Below are 20,950 nucleotides of genomic sequence, written 5' to 3' on the forward strand. Positions count from 1 at the left end.
GTGAACATGTTTTGATAAATAGGCCAGTTTGGTGTCATCAAGGATTAATTATTTGACATGCATGCATATATATTGTCAGAAGCTTGTAGTTATAATATACAAGTTTTGAGTAGGATCAGAATTCAAAGTCTGTCTTCTACTCTTTTCTTTTCATTAGTTGCAGACTCAAAATGGCAGTTTGGCTGCTACAAAGTAACAATTGCTAAGTTATCAGGATCAAGAAAAATAGAAGCTTGGGATAAAGATCAACTTGCAAAACTAAAACTTGGTCAGATCTCCAACTGAATCTTTTTTTCTTCTTCCACTAGTCTCCTACTGTGATATTGTCCATATGCCATAATAGACTTTGACTTGATGATTTACCAACATGTCATTTCAGATTGTTCAAGTATGACAAGATTCCCACCACCTTATATGACCAGTGGAGGAACTTTTGACCAAATGTTGAAGAACCTTAGCAGTTTTTGAAACTGATGAGACAAAACCCTACCATAGTCAATGTTAACTTTGGCAGCACTTTCAAGATGTATTGACCCACATGTTCTCTTGTATTCTCATCTCAAGCTTTGTTCTTGCCTTGGAATCTTCCTATCTCATTCATCCATAAGCACTCTTTTTGATGGATGGGATGTGTAACCTACTAATCATGTTAAAATTACTTCCTTTTCTTTTTTTTCTCTTTTGGATTATTTGTACTGTGTTGATGCATTAGATGTTTCATTCACTTGACTTGTTGGAGTTATTTCTTTTCTTTCTTTTTTTTCTTTTTATTCATGGAAGTTAAAATTACTCAAAAATATTATTTATGAACCTTTTGTATGGAAACAATAAAAAAGTTGTCAGATTATCCTATAAAATTTTCAGAGTGACAAATATATTTCACTATTTATTTTTTTATTATCTTAAAATTGTTCTGAGAATTCTTAAAAATTAAAATCATATCATGCCTGCACATTACAGACTATATAACGGTCTGATAAAAAAAGATATATAACGGTTCTGGTATATGCACGTTATATGACTCGTAACGTTTTGGCTGGCCCCCATCTGCCGCGCCGACGGCGGACCGATGCGGGTTTGCACGGCCGGCAGGTGAGCGTAGCGTCTGTTATAAGGAACGAATACCGCAGCCGCAAGCGGCGGCCACAAGTTTTGACCAAACCGTCGAAGGGCTGCCATCTCGCACTCCCTCTGCCCCAAACCTGACACCTTACCCGATCCAATCGCATCAGCACCGACCCCATCCTTCTCGGCCTCGACGTCCTCCTACTTATACCTGCAAACCCCCTCCGCCATCCTTCGTCGTTGCGACTCTCCTCTGCCCTCTATCTCGCTCGCTCTAATCTTTCTTCTTCGAAGATGTCTGCCTACTGCGGCCAATACCACGGTATAATCTCTTTAGATGCCGTCGCCCTTCCTCGTGAACTCTCTGTTTTCATTAAACTAAGGTATCGATGTGCGTTTGGGGATCTTGTCGTGTCTCGTTGGATTCGAGATGGTTATTGATGCTTTGGTTATTGTTCGATTCAGATCTGAACTATCTTTCACGTAAAATTTGTGTTTTTGTTTGTTCTTGAGCGTCTGTTTGTTTATCTAACTTTTGATGCTATTCTTCGAGTGTCGTAGTTCTATTGATGATCTTGCTTTGTTGTTCTTTTTCCTGGGTCTGCTCTCAAAGGGTGCCTTTTCGACTTTTGGTCCTTTGTTTTTTTCTCTGTTAGTTGAGTATAACTGAGGCTAAGGGTGAGAAAGATAGTTTTCTTTTTGCTCTCAACATGTCCCCCCTATATAAATAATTATTTTATCTAATCTTTGTGTCATGAGCACAACAACTCTACTTTTTTCTTTGATTGATTTGTTGATCCTATGCACAGCTTTTGATCCATTTTGCCGTTGTTTATCCCGAACCATCCTCATCTCTGTACTGTAAATTTTAATGGCGAAAATTGGTTTAGTTGTCTACGTTACATTGAAACACCTAGAAATCTTAAATTTTATTTTCTCGGTGTGGTCACCATTACTAATAAACACTTTCACCTCACGCAATTAGACAGCCAAAGAACCTCGGTTATGGAATGCCTTCTTTCCTTCGTTCCAGTTTGTGTTTTCCTGATTTAACTGCTAAATTTTCTTTAAATGGTTGTTGGAAAATCTAGTTGGTCATTTCCTAAATAATTGACTGAATTTGGCAATTTTATAGATTTTGTTTATTTGATCCTTGTTTCACTTTTGGAAGCTTCTAAGTCTTTGTTGCATGTGACCCAAGGTTGTTTGATTCTGGTGTTCTGAGTTATTATGTAAGAATATCCTCAGTCCAAATCTAGATAACATGCTCTTGGATTTGTGTATTGTATTCCAGAAGTATGTTTGATTAGGTATCGGACCATGTTTAAGTTAAAGTAGGTTATGGAAGTTATCAAGCAAATATGGAATTCACTTAAAGCAGGATGATTGTCTGTATTCATTCATGAACCTAATTGAGTAATATGTAATAGGAAACAGGTAAATTTTCTGAGAGTAATATAGTAAGTCTCCTCTTATGCTTAAGATATTAATGCAATCTTACCATTCTCGATCATCTTCCATCTGTGGCATATTAACATGCCCTCACATTATCTGCACGATTGGCTACATGTTCTGCATATGCTAATTGTTTACCATGTCCGGGAGTCCAGGGGTCTACAGCTGCTATTTCATGTATTCAGCATTATGGATGATGGGGTCTCTTAGGTGTTAAGTGTGGTGATCAAACAATCATATATAAATTACACTGTCGGAAGACCAGTGGTGATCATGTTTTTGATTTATCATTCATGCTGTAGATGTAATGTTATAGAGTGATCAGTGCAGGCTAATCAACTCCAAGAAGGTTAATTTTATTTTTACATTGAGACGTTATATTTGATGGCATATATAATCCTTTTTTGTACTGCTTCTCTTTAGAATTATACGTTGGTGCGATTGTGAGTGCATAATTGTTCTTCTTTGTTTTCTGACCAACTTAAGCTTTGTGGCTGTACTAATCTTGTCAAATTTTTCAATGATTGTTTAACTATTAAGAAACTGTTAAATGCATGTGGTCTGAATGCTTTGAGATGCTATAGTGAGATGTTTTAGAAGTTGGCCATAGCCTTTCAGTATCATATTAACACTAGAATAGCTTACTAAATATGGTTCCAATTGGTCCATCCAGCAGTTACATGATCAATTTACTCCGGCATTTATTGCAAGAAGAAAGGTAAATTGTCTTGATGACTTAGCAATTGAAGTTATAGATGGATGGTGCATGGTCTTCTCCATTTAGTCTGTCTTTCCTTTGAGAACTACTAAAATTTAGAATTTTGGATATTTATAGTTCTTTTTAACATGCCTAGGACATAAATAGAAATTCTTTTTAGTTGAAGATAATAAGTCATCCCAATGTGCTCTTTTTGTTATTGTTGTATGACTGTATATTCTTGCATGTAATGATTACAAGCTTGTGTTTCTTCATCTTGCAGATGAGCTTATTGCTAATGCTACCTACATTGGCACCCCAGGCAAGGGTATCCTTGCTGCTGATGAGTCCACTGGCACGATAGGCAAGCGCCTTGCTAGTATCAATGTGGAGAATGTCGAGGAAAACCGTCGTGCTCTTCGTGAGCTTCTTTTCTGCACCCCTGGTGCCCTCCAATACCTCAGTGGTGCCATCCTCTTTGAGGAGACCCTCTACCAGAAGACAGCCAATGGGAAGCCTTTTGTTGAAGTCCTCAAGGAGGGTGGAGTCCTGCCAGGTATCAAGGTAGACAAGGGCACCATTGAACTTGCTGGTACCAATGGTGAGACCACTACCCAGGGTCATGATGACCTTGGCAAGCGTTGCAAGAAATACTATGAAGCAGGGGCTCGCTTTGCAAAATGGAGGGCTGTCCTCAAGATTGGTCCAAATGAGCCTTCACAACTGTCGATCAATGCAAATGCTGATGGGTTGGCACGCTATGCTATCATCTGTCAGGAGAATGGTCTCGTCCCAATTGTAGAGCCAGAGATCCTTGTTGATGGGCCACATGATATCAAGAAATGTGCCGATGTTACAGAGCGGGTGCTTGCTGCATGCTACAAGGCACTAAATGACCATCACGTTCTTCTGGAAGGAACTCTGTTGAAGCCTAACATGGTGACACCAGGGTCAGAATCAGCAAAAGTGGCTCCTGAGGTGGTTGCGGAGCATACTGTGCGTGCTCTCCAGAGGACTGTTCCTGCTGCTGTCCCTGCAATCGTCTTCCTTTCAGGAGGACAGAGTGAAGAGGAGGCTACCCTGAACCTGAATGCTATGAACAAGCTGAAGGGAAAGAAGCCATGGTCACTTTCCTTCTCGTTCGGTCGGGCTCTGCAGCAAAGTACACTCAAGGCATGGGCTGGGAAGGAGGGGAACATTGACAAGGCAAGGACTGCTTTCCTTGCAAGGTGCAAGGCAAACTCTGAGGCAACACTGGGGACATACAAGGGTGACGCTGCTGGAGGTGAAGGTGTCTCAGAGAGCCTCCATGTCAAGGACTACAAGTATTGATCAGGCTTGTTTATTTTACCAATGGCATTTTCATGTTAAAAGTGTCAAGAGGGTCTCCTAAGTTTAAACCATTTCCCTATCTAGGGATCCTTCATCTTTGATGTTTTGAATAAGTTGGGAGGCATTTATGCCTTCAAGTTTTGTATGACTCTTTACTTCAATTTGTTACTTCAAAAAGAATTGATGTTTATCAGAGGGAGATGTGCCTCTCCTACTGCTGCTCATATTTGGAACTCTCATGCTTTCATTAGTGATCTTATTCTTAGGTTGTACTATCTTCCTATATTCTTGAAATGTCGGCCACTGGTTCTGTTTTTCTGTTCTTTTATTTCCTTTCTTTTTTATCAAATGGTTGGCATCGAGAATTAAAGTGTTGTCAAAGGTTGGACAACATTTTGTTTGTACTTTCTTCAGCACAAAGCTCTCTAGGAGACTGGACTGTTCTTGACAGGAAGCCAGCAGATTTTGTTGCAGAAGGTTTTGGTGTTGCAATTTGTTTATTGATATCTATTTAGGCAGGTTGTATTGAACATTAATCTGGCATGATGAACTCCACAACTGCTGTATGATGCTCAGTCAAAACTTTGGAGGCTTAGTTTTTGTACCTGCTTAATTTTTGACAGATCAAACAATACAATTAATTCTACAAGAGATTGCAATTGCAAGAAGATCATCTATTGTGTTCATAAGTTTGTCCAATTTTTTTTGTATATTACTCTCTTCACCATCTTTCTAATAATTATAAAGCCATGTGATGCCTCCCTCTTTGTTCTTCTCCCTAGTAAATTGTTCCTTCTATTACCTAATCCAATTTGAGGTGCATAAACATTTACAAATTCTACATCTCTTTTTCTACTACAAATTCTAGTACTCAAGTTTTATCCTTAATTCCTTTTGTCCTTAATACCTAATCCAATGTATTTACTTGTCATTATAGCTATCATTTCTATTTTGCTTCATTCATTCTATCAAAGCATTCCAGCGAGTGAACGGCCACAATGCATGACTGAATACGAAACTTGAATTCGGATCATACACGATGTTATAGATCCACATATGACCCAACGATGGATCCAGTTTTAGGATCCGTGCTTGACTTACCGGAGCGGGTTCGATTGGACTATCGGGTTATCGGGTTGACTTGACACCCCGAACCAATTGGTTTATTCTGTCGCACACCTTATTTGCTAACCCTAACTCAATTAATCGACACACTTGGACGACACCCGACGGTGGACCCGATCACTCGCACACGTCCGACGCCATCGCCCATCCAAGTGGGAGGGTGAGTCGGGGCGTGTTATCTTGGAATCGAACTCGATGGTCGGTGTCCCCAAACCCCGTAACCCTTGTCGAGGTTTTGGAGAGAGAGAGAGAGAGGAAATCTGTGAGCGAAGAAGACGAAGAGAGATGTCGGAATCGCAGCCAGTGGCCAACGGGGAGCCGGTCGTTGGCGAGAATCAGGCCAAACCGGAAGAGGTGATGAAGAGACCCCCGCCCTCGAGACCGGTCATCATCGCCGACCTCAACGTCGATCCTCCCGAGAGCGACGGTGAGGAATGCGCGCTCGACTCCGTCCCCCACTCTATCCCCAGGTTTGATAGGTTTCTAATCTTCTCCTTTCCTTCGTATTGTTTCTTTGCCATCCTGGAAGCTCTCTTTTTCATGGTATGCATGACTAGTTCGATCGATTACCGCTCGGTTACTTCCACTGAGTTATCTGTCCAACGTGTTTGATTTATCTACCGCTGGCGAAGGACAATTAGTTTCAATAGTTTGTTAAAAGTTGGTGATTTTCTTTCTCTTTCCATATATTAAGAATGATAAGTTCAGGAGCTTGTCACATCAGTTTCTGAATCTTGTACTTCTTAGTGAAAATGTAGGCATTCATTGATGGAGTTGATCATCTGTTCTACTGGGCATAATAAACTGTTCGAATCGTAGGTTCTACGTGTGTTCCATTTTTGAAATCTTTGGATATGTTGAGAAATGGTTTGTAAGACATTGTAACTCATAGTGCTTCTTATAGATTTGCACAGATCAGTGCAAGGAGATGAGAGAGACTAATTAATCTGTAAAAAAAAAGGGGTTTTAATTAGAAGATTAACCTTCTGATTGTGCACAATTTGCAGCGAGCTTGCTCCAAAGAAATGACCACCTCAATCTCAGTTCACGCCACATTCATGTTGAAAAAATAAATAATCAGTTTCTCATCCTTGTTCTAGAAAAGGAAAATGGAATTGGCAATGCCTCTTGGTACCCTTTTTAATAAGACAATATTTTAGATATCTTCTTTTTGAGATACCCTTGATTCTGTTACCTATGCCTTTCCTATTTGTTGGAACACAAATCCATGTACTATTTAATTGAGAAGCATGTGTAAGGGAATTAACTAGCATATGCTCATCGTATATTTCTATCCAAGTTTTTTAAATGCACATGTCATTACGATAAACTTTGTGATATCTAAATAGATTCCAATAGACCAAATGAGTAAAGGTCTATTTGGCAGTTTGCCCCTAAAATATTTGGGGGAGAAATCTATCGAAATCATAGATTCCAATAGGCCTTCTTTTGTACATCATTTTTCTTTCTTCTTTCGATTTACTCTTATGCTTTGTGTCATTCTTTTTTCGTTTTCCTTTTAGTTTCTTATGGGACTAGTTGGAATGTTGATTTTCGTGTTTTGGATTGCAAACAATCTATGATTTGGATTACACGAAATTTTGTGAGTTGCTGTCCTCTTTGTGTTCTTTAGTGGCACAGAACCAGATGACTCAGTGTTGTCCAATTTTGCCAACTTGCTTGTCACATTGGATACATGACTAAATATATGCCTTGGTGCCTTAATTACTTAATAATAGACAATATTGAAATAATAATCATGTCCATAATTTATTTAAATTGTTCTCTGAATTTTAGAATAATTTGAATGACCTTCTAAATAATCATGGAAACTATTTTCTTTTGAAATTGTAAGCCTATAATCCTCTACAACTTCCCCACCTTCAATCTATGATTATGTTGCAATATTACTTTGTTTTTCATTGCTTTCCTTTTCTTCATATGATGTTAGATGTCAACATCACAAAATGTGATGCAAAAGTTGTGGTAGTAGATCATCAAGAAGTGTTTCTGTTGCAAAGAAATTTCAGGAAGCTTTACGTCCTTTTGACCATTTGAGAGTAGCTTTTCTTCAATTCCCATAAAATCTTGCTTGTCTGGTTCTACACGTCGTTACACCCTTCTGCATGGCACAATCTCAACATGTTTCAACATATTGACATGTGTTGGTCAGTACAACAATCTTTGATCTTACCAACAATTTAGCTGCAGTTGACAATATTTTCATCAAGTTGTCCACACAAAAATGTTGAGTCCAATGTTTGGCTCAACCCAATGTGAACTTTCTTCTTTAATATATGATGTTTTCTACATGATTCCTCATAATGTGAAGGAGAAAGATAGCGATGGTCAAAGAGATCTGGTAGCATGATGCAGGTCCTCCATGGTCTCAGGAAGGCATTGCTGTTGTGTCATCTGGACCCAACTTAGATCCAGAGACCTTTGTCTTTGCTGGCCAAAGTAGGCTCTGGCAAGGACAGTTTGGGTATAACTAAGTAAATACTAGAATTAACTATGAAAATCAGTCCAAGAATAACGAAGATTTCTTCTCTTAATCCATCTGGGATTTCTTGTTGACCTTAGAAATCATCTCCAAGGTCTTCTAAAGTAATCCATATACTGTCTCTGTAAGAATAGGACTTCAAACATGCATCTTGAGGCTGTGGAAGTTCAACCATATCCCATCTTCTATGGTCCTGGACAACCTTTATATAAAGGCTGGACAACCCTTTTGGTGGTTGAAACTTGAATAGTCGTGTCTAGGTTTGACATGTCTATTTTTATTTATAAATTGGTTGGCATTTACCACTGCAGAAGTCTTAAAAGTCTTGTTGCTTTTCTTCTTTTAGCTTGCAGTTTGGTAAGGTATTCTAACATTGTTTTATTACAACAAAAATCTTCAGGAACAGCATGGATGAGAGCAGTACAGTCAACAGTGCAGCGATTATCAGAGATTCTGATATCATCGATGGTGAAGGTATAGTTCTTATCAATATCTGGCTATCTCATATGTAATCCAAGATTACTTCTGAGTTTCTGGAAACTACACAGATCTTGATCAACATTGTCAAGGAGTTTCTGTGTCTCGTGAGGAAAAAGTCAGTAGTCTGAAAGCTGTGAGTTTCTCATCTTTATTAAGGCATCAGTTTGCTTTTTTTAATATGTTGAGGCTGAAATAGTATTTACCAATATTGAGTATGAAGTATAAGTTTCCTTTTGTTAGTTTAATTTTTAATTGACACTCTATTATTCTAAAGATCCAAACTACACCATTGATCTTAGTGCGGTTCTTGCCATATAGGACCCATACTGGTCCCCGGTTGGATGGTATGAGTCTGTTTCGTACCAGCATACTGACACATTGTACCCATCAATATGCAGGTCCCGATGTGTCGATTTTTGATCCGACTAGTAAAATCCAGCAAGGTGTGCGCAGGTCTGATTGGTTTCTGAAACCATGGTTCTCACCATGGTTTGGTGGCTTAGACCAAATAGCGATAACCTTGTTTTTCATGTCTAGAATCTTTCCTATTAACAATATCCATTGTCCTTATAGCTTTTAGTTTCTCTTTTCCACCATTTTTTCATGTTATCAATTCTTAGGTGCAGCGTTTTCAAACGGTGCTCGGGCAAGGCGAGGCTCCAGCGCCTAGCAAAACTTTTGGGCAAGGCGTTTCAATGAAGTGTTGCTCGGGCGCTCGCTTGAGTGCCTCGAGCGAGTGCCCAAGTGAAGTTGGGTCCAGGTTCAATCCTGGTTCGACTGAACACATAAATTGGTTTAATCGCTCAAGCGAGCACCCAAGTGAAGTTGGGTCTGGGTTCGAGCCTGGTACGATTGAATGTGCAAATTAGCTCAATCGAACCAACTAATGTATCCTAACACAGAACCCGCCCCCCAGGTGAGACAAACCCGAAGTGAAACTCTATGTTCGTCACCATTGTCTTCATCCGAAGTTTCGTTCTCTACCTTCGTCCGTAGTTTCATACATCATTGTTGCCTTCGTCTGGCGTCGCTGCCTTTGTCCGTAGTTTTGTATGCCGTCACCACCTTCGTCCAGCGCTGCGACCTTCATCCGCAGCTTCGTCTGTCACCCTCTCCTTCCCCAACCTTCCGCCACAGTCATCAGTTATTCCTCTTCTCAAGTCCGTCTTTAGAACTGTTTAGCATTGGTTAGAACTGTTTAGCACCATATTGATATGCTCTTTAGGACCATTTAGCGCTGGTTCAAATTGTTTAACACCATATTGATCCACTCTTTAGAACTTTTTAGCACTGGTTAGAAACCTACTTAGCATATTTCTGTTTAGCCACATGTATCACGTTGACATGAAAACACTGCATTGAACACTGCTTGGAACATAACAGCGGTTAAAAAACACTATTTAGCAGTCAGCATCCACCTCAGATTTAACCCTTTTTGAAAACACTATGCTTAGAACATAACATAACAGTTGGCATTCTATTTTTGTAGGCTTGCAACATACCACATGATATGTTGTTATTGACATATTTCTTAACGTATGTTGCACTCGATATTCAATCGTTTTTTATATTTCATGAATAATGACAAGTGTACAGAATAATTTAGAAGATTCGTCAAAACCTCAAGAAAGGATTCTGATTGGAAATGTAATTATCTAAAGGATCATAATGTAGTGAGTTGTATTTTTTATGAGAAGACTGCTAGAGGTGGCATTTTCCGTGCAAAACAACATCAACTAGGAAACTTCAAGAATGCATCGGTATACAAAAAGTGTCCACCTGATGTAAAAAGAAGAGTTGTTGATTTATATGAATGAGAAAAGGACACAAAGGAATGAATCTTATGGGCTTTTATCCGAGGATGATGTTCAATATATTAGAGATAATGAAGAAAAGATCATTTAGAAAGTGTCAATGCTAGTGGGAAAAGAGTGTATGACAAAAAAGGAAAAAAAGTTGTGATTGCTAAGAAGCCCAAAAGGGGATCAATGGACTTGTGTATGTATCAAGAATCACAAAATCAGCAAGGATAAACAGGAACAAAATTAAAACAAACAAATAAGTCATGCTTGTGATAAGGAAATAAGGGGAAGAATGATTCAACATATTACTCGCTTCTTCTATTAGGTTGGAACTCTCTTTAATTCTTGTCATTTAGATAGTTTTAAAGAGATGATTGAAGCTATTGAAATATATGATAGGGGATTAAAACCTCTAAGTTATCATGAGTTGAGATTTGCACTATTAAAGAAAGAGTTGGAGTACACAAATAACCTATTGAAGGGCCACAAAAAATCATGGGCAAAACATAGTTGCTCTATTATGTCAAATGCTTGGACCGATATGAGACAAAGGAGTATAATTAATTTTATGGTCAATAGTTATTTGGAAACTATGTTTGTGAAGTCAATAGATGCATTTTCATTTATCAAATTTGGAGAAAGATTTTTGAGTTGTTTGATAAGTTTGTACAAGAAATTGGTGAACAAATGACAATAGACAAATTACTAAGTTAGGTGCTGCAAACATGCTGATGAGATATAAATTTTTTTTTTGGGGGGAGGCATATTAACATTTTACTGGTTTAAGGAGCTATGCACCATGAGCTTATATGCGAGAAGTGCAATCCCATCTCACAAATTTAACACTTCTCTGCAACGCTATAACAAAATCTAAAGATTGTTCACTACTCATAGTCTTACTAAACAAAGCACTTCTTAATGCACAAAGATTGAAGGCAAATTTAAGGTTTAGCTGTTCCGTCACATTGTTTAACAGATGATAATGACTTCTTATCTCATATCTACCAACTTCCCACATAAAAAATGTGTATAATGAAGCTAATTGATACTGGTAGGGTTTGGTACATATGGCGCGAAAGATGCCGAAAAATGCTCACACACACTTTGTCCTTGGGCTAATGTACCAGAGACTGGGCCAGCCACAGAAGGTGATAAGTTAATTCGACTCTACTGTTTACTTGCAGGTCACTGAAAATGCTAGTATTTTTTATCCTCTTGATATAAATTTCAGGCAGTATTAGCTTTTGAAAAGTCAACAGAGATACTACAAAAGGATGAAGAAGAAATTCAAAGAACAGATTTGCTCTCTTTAGTGCTGATACATCATGCACAGGTGCATGTCCTTTGATCAAGTATTGGATTTTAAAAAATAGATTGTCTAACTTGCATTGACAGCTTGTGAATTGATAACTTTTGATGGCCTGCTCTGCTATTCTATACTTTTTTCTCCTGTGATCCAGTGCCTTTTGCTAGCAAATGCTGGGGATAGTTCAGAAAAAGAGCTTGAAGGAGATGAATTAGAGGAAATTCTTGTCAAGTTGAAATGTTCAGTTGAATCTGATGCTAAACAAGCAGCTTTTTGGAATACTCTTGGTTTACTACTTCTTAGAACAGGACGACTGCAGGTGCACATTTGTTGGAACTGGTTTTTTTCTTTGTTTTGCTCTATTTCCTTTTAGAGTTTACAGTTTGTCCTGGTTATTTGACAAGATTTTCTACTCATGCTCATGGTATTGTTATTTTTTCATACAATCTATCTCTCTTTTTGGGTTTTGCAGAGTGCTATATCAGTTTTATCATCTCTGTTAGCAATTGTTCCAGACTACTTGGATTCACTAGCAAATCTTGGAATTGCTTACCTTCAAAGGTATGGAAATTATAGAAGCTTTTCTTGCCTCCTACTGAAGTGTTTCTGATTCTTCATTTCTTTATTTTGCTAGTTCTAATATGCATTTTGTAGATGGCTTCTTGTCTGTTAGCCAACATATACCATGCTAGTGTTGAACATTAGTCCTGACATGTATGTATTGTTGTCTATGGTTCTTTGACATTTTTAGATAAAAAATCCTTCTGAAGATTAAATATGCTTCAGTGAACTTTTTTTGTCCAATTTGTACTTGGTATGCAGAGGGCATGTTGTAAAGGGCATTAGTATTGTAAGAGAGATTTCTAAGCTGGAATAACATTCATTAGGGAGTTCAACATGTTGAATTATTATAATATCTAATTAGTTCATAAACAAATCTCAAACGTGTGTTGTGCAGGTGCTAGGCAGCTTACACAGAACTGCAACCACCTAATAACCTTGAGAACTTTAGTATTGAATGAAGTTTCTAGCCTACGTTGCTTTGATTCAGTTACAAAGTGTCAAATGTTGATGGAATCTAGTGTGTTACATATATATTGCTCTAATTGAGGATACAAGAATACAAGTTAAAAGAGCCCAAATCTAGGTCCGACTAGGTAACATTGGTCCAAGAAAAAGTGATTGGATGTATATAATATTTAAATATGCGCTTGATTAATTTTAAATTTTATTTCAAACAAGAATTTAACTGACATTCAGATTTATTTACTGATTCAACCAAATACTGGTATCAAAATGTTTTACTTGATAGTTGATATCAGTACAATACTGATAATTTTTATTTTTTTGATATTTTATTCAATGATACCTAGCATACAAGGTGATGTATTGCTTGATATTCCAGTACTGTATAAGTTTGGTAGGTTACTGAAGTTGGTACTGAACCAGTATTTAAATCCTTGATTTCAAAATCGAAATAGGTTTTACTAATTTTTAAATTCACATTAAGACATTTTCCTTTTATTTTCTTCTTATCCGTTCTTTTTCTCTTATTTTTCTTAAATCATGCTTCTCATCATTGGATGATTAAGATGCAATATTGTAATTTTCAGAAAACCAGTTGGAGAGGATCTGATGTTATTCAATTTGAGTAATAGGATTTATTTGCAATCATTTACTTCTCTTTTTTTTGACAACATGGGAAAGAAGTAAAGTCTCAAATTGGATTCGCTCACTTCTCTCTCTCATGCACACATTATCTCCACTTCTCTGTCATCTTATTTGGTTCTCTTGTTTTTTCTCAATTTGCTGTTGCTTTTTCATTCTTTGCATTTGGCAAAATGACTATAGTTTCTGATTCTGGCATGAATTAGCCATGTGACTAAATCTAGCAATTTATGGCCAATTATCATCAATTCCAGCAGAGTTGGACTCATATCTCTTACCGACATTAGTGCCGTGTCATGTTGACATGGGTATGGTGGGATGTAGTTCTGAGTCTAAGCACCATAGGTTCGAGCCAGGGGACTTCTAACAGAAAGCTCCTATCATTTCTTTGGGCAGACATTATTACATGGCATCACATTTTTGATTTTTTAATTGCATTGACACTTTATTTCATATTGATCCTTAATCATACAGTTTGCAGTATTCATTAAATACTTAATGTGGTTAATTATTGATGAAATATCCAAAAAACTAATAAGAGAATCCTTGATAGTGTTTGTTTTGCAATTGGAAAGACACTATCTTTTATGAACTTATACGAATGAGTGTTTGCTCTGGAGGCAGCTCTAGAAAACTCTATTCTCATTAAGCTGCTTAAATGTCTGCATTTTCGTTATCTGATTATTAAATTCATGCCTTAAATGTTTTACTCTATTTTGGGTAATGCAAGTCTTATTACCATTCAGGTGGCCATCATAGGCTTATTTCATTTTATCTAATCAAACTTAATGTACTCTGTGGTAACGACAAAACATCGTTATTTAGTGCTACCATTATCCTTTCTGTTGTTTATAAAATTATGATAGTGTTTTCTTGTTTTTTTCTTAAACTGTTGATTTTCTCTTGAGCTTGTTATTGGCATTGATAAAGCTAGGATTGGGATATCTGTCGATGTACCTTTCTAGGAACTTTTAGCAAATATAAGATCACTGCAGGATCAATTCCAGACCCCAAAACTGAGTGTTATTATTTTTAACTTGCTTTTGTTTGCTTCATTTATTCTTTTGTGGTTAAGAACTAATGGTTTGTAATAACTTCCAGTGGGAATTTGGAATATTCTGCAAAATGCTTTCAAAACCTTCTTCTAAAAGACCAAAACCATCCTGCTGCTCTGATGAACTATGCAACTTTGCTTTTGTGTAAATATGCTTCAATCATCCCAGGTATTCTTTTTTGATGTGATCAGTTCCATCTGTATTCACTATAAATTCACACACTAACTCACTCTCTCAACTTTTTTTCCTAGGCAATTCATTTTCTTCTTTATGTGCAAATTATATTGTTTTTAATTCTAGTATCTGCTCAGTTTTGTTGATTTAATGCAACACATGGTCCTTGTATAATTTTGGTTGGTCAATTTAGTTATTAACACTACAAAATCTGTAGCTAATTTGGTTCCTGTATCATCAATTGTTTGACATTTCTTTTCTCCCTCCCTCACGAAGGGTGCTAAAGTGGCTGATATGGCAATCTGTGAAAAAGAAAAGAAATGTAAGTGTAACATCATGAGTGATTGCATCTCATCCTTATCTTTCTCTTCTTCTTGAGAAGCTGCTGCTAGAGAGGGGAAGGCTTGGATGGTAGGGTTTTAGCAGTGCTTGAGGAAGATGAAGAGCAGTAGACCAACCATCCATGGTGCTACTATGAGAGAAGAAGTCAGCATCAGATAGGGGAAGACTCTGGGGAACAGTGGCTGCGGCAGTGTAGGAGGATGAGTAGGAGGAGGATGAGCACAAGACAGAGGATGGACGATGAAGATGGAATTTAAGGAATATAGGATGATGTGGCAAAAAAAAAGGGAATCCAGTGCACAATGCTCTAGTCAGTGTTCAGGGCTGGGGAGGGTTAATGTGCAGTATTACCTTGTAATCAATCAAAGAGGTTATTTTCATGTTAAAGTGGCAATAAATTACCAGTTAAAACTTAAAAGTTAAAAGTAAGTTTTATTTTCTTTGTAGTACCAGTAGATGGCAGTGTCTACAGAATCAGAACTCTAACAGGGGAGGGACTGATGCTTTCACAAAAATAATGGTATCCAACAAATTAAAAATTTTGTAGATGGACTAATTCGACTAACCAATAATGTGCAGGGACCATTTGTGGCACTAACCCAATTTAGTTTGATAAAATGGCACACTGTTCACTGTTTGCTTATTTACTTTGCTCTTCTTGTTAGCTTATTATGTAGAAATTCATTGTTTTCCTTTCCTATGTACTGAAATTTATATGTAACTTTATCTTTCAATTTCAAATACATTGCTTGGAGAAATTAATTTCACTTTTTTGAATCTACAATTCCTTGAGTGGTCAATAGGTTGCATATCCACTGTATTATGTTGTTGTGATGTAATGCATGGACTGGTTTTTGAGACTAGAACAGAAATGAGGGGTGTTGGAAACTGAAGGGGGTAGAAATTAGTCAATTACTGCTGATTTTCTGTATTAATTTCAAATGTATGTAATGCAACATAACTATTGTTCGATAATGGTTTGAGATTAGATGTGGAGCAAATTTGTAATTGTAGCTGGCTATGACATCAAATTGAATAGCATAATAGCAGGAGTCCTTTAAGCTTGAAAGCAAATGATCTTCTATAATAAGGTCAATTAGTCATAGTAGCAAACTAATGATAGTCAGACTTCTTATTTTATAAATTTTGGTGTAGAACAATTACAAATGTGGCAAAAAATTATACTAGAATCACCTGTTGTTGGTCATAGTTCGATGTGATCTAGACTGCATCATCAGTCATTCTAATATCTTTTAACATATCAGGTCCAGGTGCCAATGCAGGAGAAGGGGCTTTTGTGCATCAAGTAGAAGCTACAACTGTTGCAAAGGAGTGCTTATTAGTGGCAGTGAAAGCTGATCCACGAGCAGGACCATTATGGGTGAATCTTGCCAATGCATATTATGTGTCAGGTGATCACAGGAGTGCCAAAAAGTGCCTGGAGAAGGTCAGACTCTCAGTTCTATTTAAAATCATTGCTGAAGCTTGGATTCTGGTTGAAGTGAAAGCAAGTTAAAATATGTTTAGAAAAGAATTAGAACACCATCAATCATAAAATTTTTTATCAGTTAGATTAAAGGTTTTCTAAACTTTTTTAGTTCACCTTTTTTTTTTTGAAAATTTTATTGAACAGGTCTAAAATGTTCTTCATTTGAAGTAATAAGTCTTGCAGCATTTTTTTTTTAATCTGCAGGCAGCAAATTTAGAGCCTATTCAAATGTCTACCAGGTATGCAATAGCAGTTCATCGAATCAAAGATGTTGAAAGGACACAAGATTCTAGAGAACAGCTTGCATGGGCTGCAAATGAAATGGCTTCTATTCTGAAAGAAGGTGACCCTGCAATTATTGATCTTCCAATAGCATGGGCAGGATTGGCAATGGCTCATAGAGCTCAACATGAAATAGCATCTGCTTTTGGTTCTGGGCAGATGGATTTGGATGAAGCAGATGAGCGAGCTCTGTATACATTAAAACAGGTGATGCTTACATTTTACATGGATCTATGATATTCTTTTTTGTTCCACATCAATGTGTTGTGCCAATAATTTTCATCCTTTCTGCATACTGTTCCTGATCACTTGTCGGTATGGCATATGGGCATGCTCTGGGGTTAGCATTTCAATCAGCATGACAAGGACCTCGTTTTGCTGCTCTAATGCCATGTCATTGTTTGTTTGCTGCAGCATCGCTGACATGTGCTGTCCATGATTAGTCGTTACCCTAATTTGAAAATTAGCTTTCCCTGTTTTGAACAGCTATCATTTACTTGAAACTAAGGACAAGTAGTGATATAAAGCAAATAGAGAAGATAGAAGGGAGAATAAGATCTGCTGCCACAAAGGTATTAATCAATCAATAAGGATTTATGCACTTAGTGTCATTAAGCCGGCACATCCCTTGGATACAATGATAATGTTATTACTCCTACTACTAATTTCTTTTCTATAAAATTAGTGAGTCCAACTGATACAATTTAGCTTCTAGTCTCTTTCATTTTGGTACACTCTTGACAAGTTCTATAACCCATGCTCCACCTTAATTAACCTGGTGCATTCCTATGTGTTCACATGAATATTTGCAAATCCAGGTTCAGAGGCAAAACCCACTAGGTTTAGATAATCGTGCACATTATTAGAACTGCATACTAGCTATATTATATGGTCATCATGTGGACAATGCTTAATTTTGTGGGTTCCTGGTTGTTCATCATATAACTTAAGAATGTTTCCTGCACATGTCAAATAACCTTTTCCATCTGTTAAGTGTGAAGTAAGCATAGTAAGTTTATCATTATAAACTATTGATAGTTTCTTGCTACCTCATATCAAGTTAGGTTCCTTAGATGCAGTGATACCTATCTTCATATGGGAAGCACTTTGCAAACCTTTTTCACAGTCACAACCTTTGATGTTGGAGAATGTGTCTTTTTACCATCTTGTCATTAAATGTTATAATTTTAAATTGAAAATCCTTGATATCATGAGTCTTCTGCTATAACTTTTGATAAATAGTCAAATTGAAAATGCATATACTGGCAAGTTTAAGATTTTTGAAGGCACTGTTTGAAGAGATTGCTGATATCATTATGCATCACTGCTTGTGCAATGACTTGCACACTTCTGTTGAATTTATGAGTAATGCTTTGTTGCAGGCAATTGAAGAGGATCCAGATGATGCAATTCAATGGCATCAACTTGGTTTACACAACCTCTGTACCATGCAATTCAAGGCATCTGTTAAGTTCCTCAAGGCTGCAGTAGCCCGATCAAGAGAATGCAGCTTTGCATGGTCCAATCTTGGTAATTATTTCTGGTCTCGTTATCTGGTGTACTTTTTTATTTGGCTGTGTCAGAAAGCAGTAAGAGCTACTGGTTTTTCAGGCTACTAGCTATACCATAAATAAGAACACGAGGGTGATGAGTTTGTTTAGCTGATAATTATGTTACTATCTCACAGGACACCACGTACAGACCTCATTGATACCATACTGACATTGCAAGATGGAAAAACAAAGGAGGGAAATAGGGAGGCTAGAGTGTCTGTTTGTGATAATTAATGGCGAGCAGAAGACTGCTTGTGGTAGCCATGCTAAGTGTTATACCATTAGTGGGTTGGGAGGGTTTGAATGTTTGGTAATTTGTCAACTAAGATGTGCCATCTGTATTGACCCATCTATCAAACCTTTTGATATTCTTATCAATCATGACATGGATATGTTGGATGATGTGCCATGATCATCCTGCTATTCATGTGCCAACAAATTATAGTAATCGGTTGGCATGATATGACATGGACTCTGTAGGGCAACATGATTCAACATATGCAATCAGTGTGACTGGAATTTGCCAACCCTAAGGGTATAACAGTTTGAGCCATAAAATAGTTCCAAAGTTATTGCTGATGCACTGATTTTTTTTGCTCGTGTTTGTTGAATTTTGAAGCTTGCTGTACAATTTAGTACCAAAATGTCCTCTTGTTTTATAGTTCACATCGATGACTCCTCCTGACTGGCAGTCTCCAAGGCTTCCCTTATGTAGCAATAGAGAAAGAATTTTAAACACCTTTAAATTAATTATCTTCTGCTGATAACAATAGCAAAATATATGTCCAGGTTGCATGTAGTATATCAAGCAGGATCTGTATTTGATCCAAACACAGCCTATTGATGAGTTTTTAAGAAGTTTCAGGTTTAATTAAGTTTTAGAAAATCATTTATTTAGTTTTGCTTTTGAGTGTTTTGAGGTTTTGGAGATATTTATTTAAGTAGCACTAATTTCAGGTGTCATGATGAACCTACTTACTGAACATACTTCTACAAACTTGTTTTTAACTAGTGAAAGTTTAGGTGACAGCCATCAAAACTTCTATGTCAAAGCTGATAGAATCCAACTCATCCATAACACTATAACCAATTCTTGGAAAGGGTCAAAGCGAAAAGGAAAGAAAAGCCTTTTGTCCCTTTTATTGAAGGAAGTGGAAATGAGGTTGAGGGCTTAAGAATTTTGATAGACCACTTTCCCTCCTCTCCTGCCTTTTATCCTTTTCTTTCTGTTGTTTTATTTGGATACTTTCCTCCGTGTTGGTCATCAACTTATAATATTTTTCTAGTGAAACAAATTTGCTTTGGGCAGGGCAATTAAAAGTCTCAACTTTGGTTATGTGACAATATAATCTTAACCATTATGGAGTAGAAAAGTAAAAGTATGCTGAGAACATTGGAAACCTGTTAGATTATTTTTAAGAGTCCAATTTTAAGAGATGTGGCATTAGATATGAGTCTGGCAGGCTGAAATATCATCTTATGTTCTGATAATCTTTCTAACCACAACTAAGCAATACACCACATTCAGTGATCTTGTATTCGTTGATTGGTCTAGGTATCGCTCTGCAATTAACGGATGACCCATCTTCAGCTGAACTGGTATACAAGAAAGCACTCTCGTTTGCTGCAAACCAACATGCTCACGCCATCCTGTCCAACCTTGGTAATCTTTACCGGAGACAAAAGAGGTTCAATGATGCCAAGGTAATTTTTGCAAAGTCTCTGGAACTTTGCCCTGGATATGCACCAGCCTACAACAATCTTGGGCTTGTTTATGTGGCTGAGGGCCTCTGGGAGGAGGCTAAAACCTGTTTTGAAAAGGCTCTACAGTCAGACCCACTGCTTGACGCTGCCAAGTCCAACATGACAAAGGCAGTTGCCATGACTAGGATCCAGGAAACAATGCGGGCAACTTAATAGAATATCTGGTGGCACCTGTCTATGCTCTTTGAGACCACAATCAGAACAGGAAACTCTGCTCCAGGTATGTCAAATCAATGTGAAGTTCCTTTTCTCTTTTGTTGCTGTAGCCCATATACATTTGTTGCATTGCAATCACTCATTGCCTTTTGTAGTTAAAAGCATCAGCCAAGGGTTGCTGGAAGAAACTCTATGCTTATTTTCAGATTCACAACACACTACTTGGTCGGATGTACAGAGGTAGATGTATACCGGTGATTGCAATGCAAACTGCACAGTCGAGATCACCATCGGCTAGCATGATGATCTTCTGGAAGCAATTATTTATATTGTACCTGAAGCATCTGATTAGGTCACAAATTTACGGGTGTTACTCAGCCAAACATGCAGGTCCCTCCACATTATAATCCGAAGCTTGCAAAAGCTGCCAAACCCTGTATATGCAATTTGTACGTAGGTAGCGTAGATGACGTCGTGTTGTTTTTCTATTATCATGTTTTCCAACCCACTTTTTTTTTTGTAACAGATTTCGGGCATTCTTGAGCTCATTTATCTTACGAATGAATGAGTGCAATACCGTCCAAGCATTTCTATTTGGTCAAAAACTGTTGTTTCAATAGGCCAGTGGATCATGAAATCTGTAAAATGTCATCATGTACATCCTATATGTTCCTTAGGTTATTGATGTATCAGATCCAACAG

The 20,950-nt window shown here is 37.4% G+C and overlaps 2 protein-coding genes across 3 annotated transcripts; both read left to right on the forward strand.

Moving 5' to 3' along the window:
• The first annotated feature begins 1,055 nt into the window (after positions 1-1,055).
• On the forward strand, positions 1,056-4,773 carry LOC135587271 (fructose-bisphosphate aldolase 1, cytoplasmic-like). The gene is made up of 2 exons (XM_065078491.1): positions 1,056-1,387; positions 3,501-4,773. Exons 1-2 carry the CDS (start codon positions 1,360-1,362, stop codon positions 4,547-4,549), a joined length of 1,077 nt encoding a protein of 358 aa, XP_064934563.1. The 5' UTR covers positions 1,056-1,359; the 3' UTR covers positions 4,550-4,773.
• A 1,001-nt stretch (positions 4,774-5,774) lies between these two features.
• LOC135587273 (probable UDP-N-acetylglucosamine--peptide N-acetylglucosaminyltransferase SPINDLY) lies at positions 5,775-20,835 on the forward strand. 2 transcript variants are annotated; one of them, XM_065078492.1, is made up of 13 exons: positions 5,775-6,153; positions 8,578-8,651; positions 8,726-8,790; positions 11,515-11,607; positions 11,691-11,792; positions 11,920-12,084; positions 12,238-12,326; positions 14,535-14,656; positions 16,270-16,451; positions 16,698-16,982; positions 18,158-18,305; positions 19,884-20,312; positions 20,404-20,674. In XM_065078492.1, the coding sequence occupies exons 1-12, from the start codon at positions 5,870-5,872 to the stop codon at positions 20,243-20,245; spliced, it is 1,971 nt and encodes a 656-aa protein (XP_064934564.1). In that variant the 5' UTR covers positions 5,775-5,869; the 3' UTR covers positions 20,246-20,312; positions 20,404-20,674. The 2 variants fall into 2 exon arrangements, with proteins under 2 accessions (XP_064934564.1, XP_064934565.1); XM_065078493.1 differs by having other exon boundaries at positions 5,777-6,144; positions 20,404-20,835.
• The last annotated feature ends 115 nt before the right edge of the window (positions 20,836-20,950 follow it).

This window comes from Musa acuminata, chromosome BXJ1-8, assembly GCF_036884655.1.
Source record: "Musa acuminata AAA Group cultivar baxijiao chromosome BXJ1-8, Cavendish_Baxijiao_AAA, whole genome shotgun sequence".
NCBI classification, from domain to species: Eukaryota; Viridiplantae; Streptophyta; class Magnoliopsida; order Zingiberales; family Musaceae; genus Musa; species Musa acuminata.

Bases quoted from the DNA above. Each gene is read 5' to 3' on its own strand.
- LOC135587271 (XM_065078491.1), top strand. From the start codon at position 1,360: ATGTCTGCCTACTGCGGCCAATACCACG. The intron at 1,388-3,500 runs GTATAATCTCTT...TTCATCTTGCAG, and splicing joins CTACTGCGGCCAATACCACG to ATGAGCTTATTGCTAATGCT.
- LOC135587273 (XM_065078492.1), top strand. From the start codon at position 5,870: ATGGTCGGTGTCCCCAAACCCCGTAACCCTTGTCGAGGTTTTGGAGAG. The intron at 12,327-14,534 runs GTATGGAAATTA...AATAACTTCCAG, and splicing joins GGAATTGCTTACCTTCAAAG to TGGGAATTTGGAATATTCTG. The intron at 16,452-16,697 runs GTCAGACTCTCA...TTTAATCTGCAG, and splicing joins CCAAAAAGTGCCTGGAGAAG to GCAGCAAATTTAGAGCCTAT.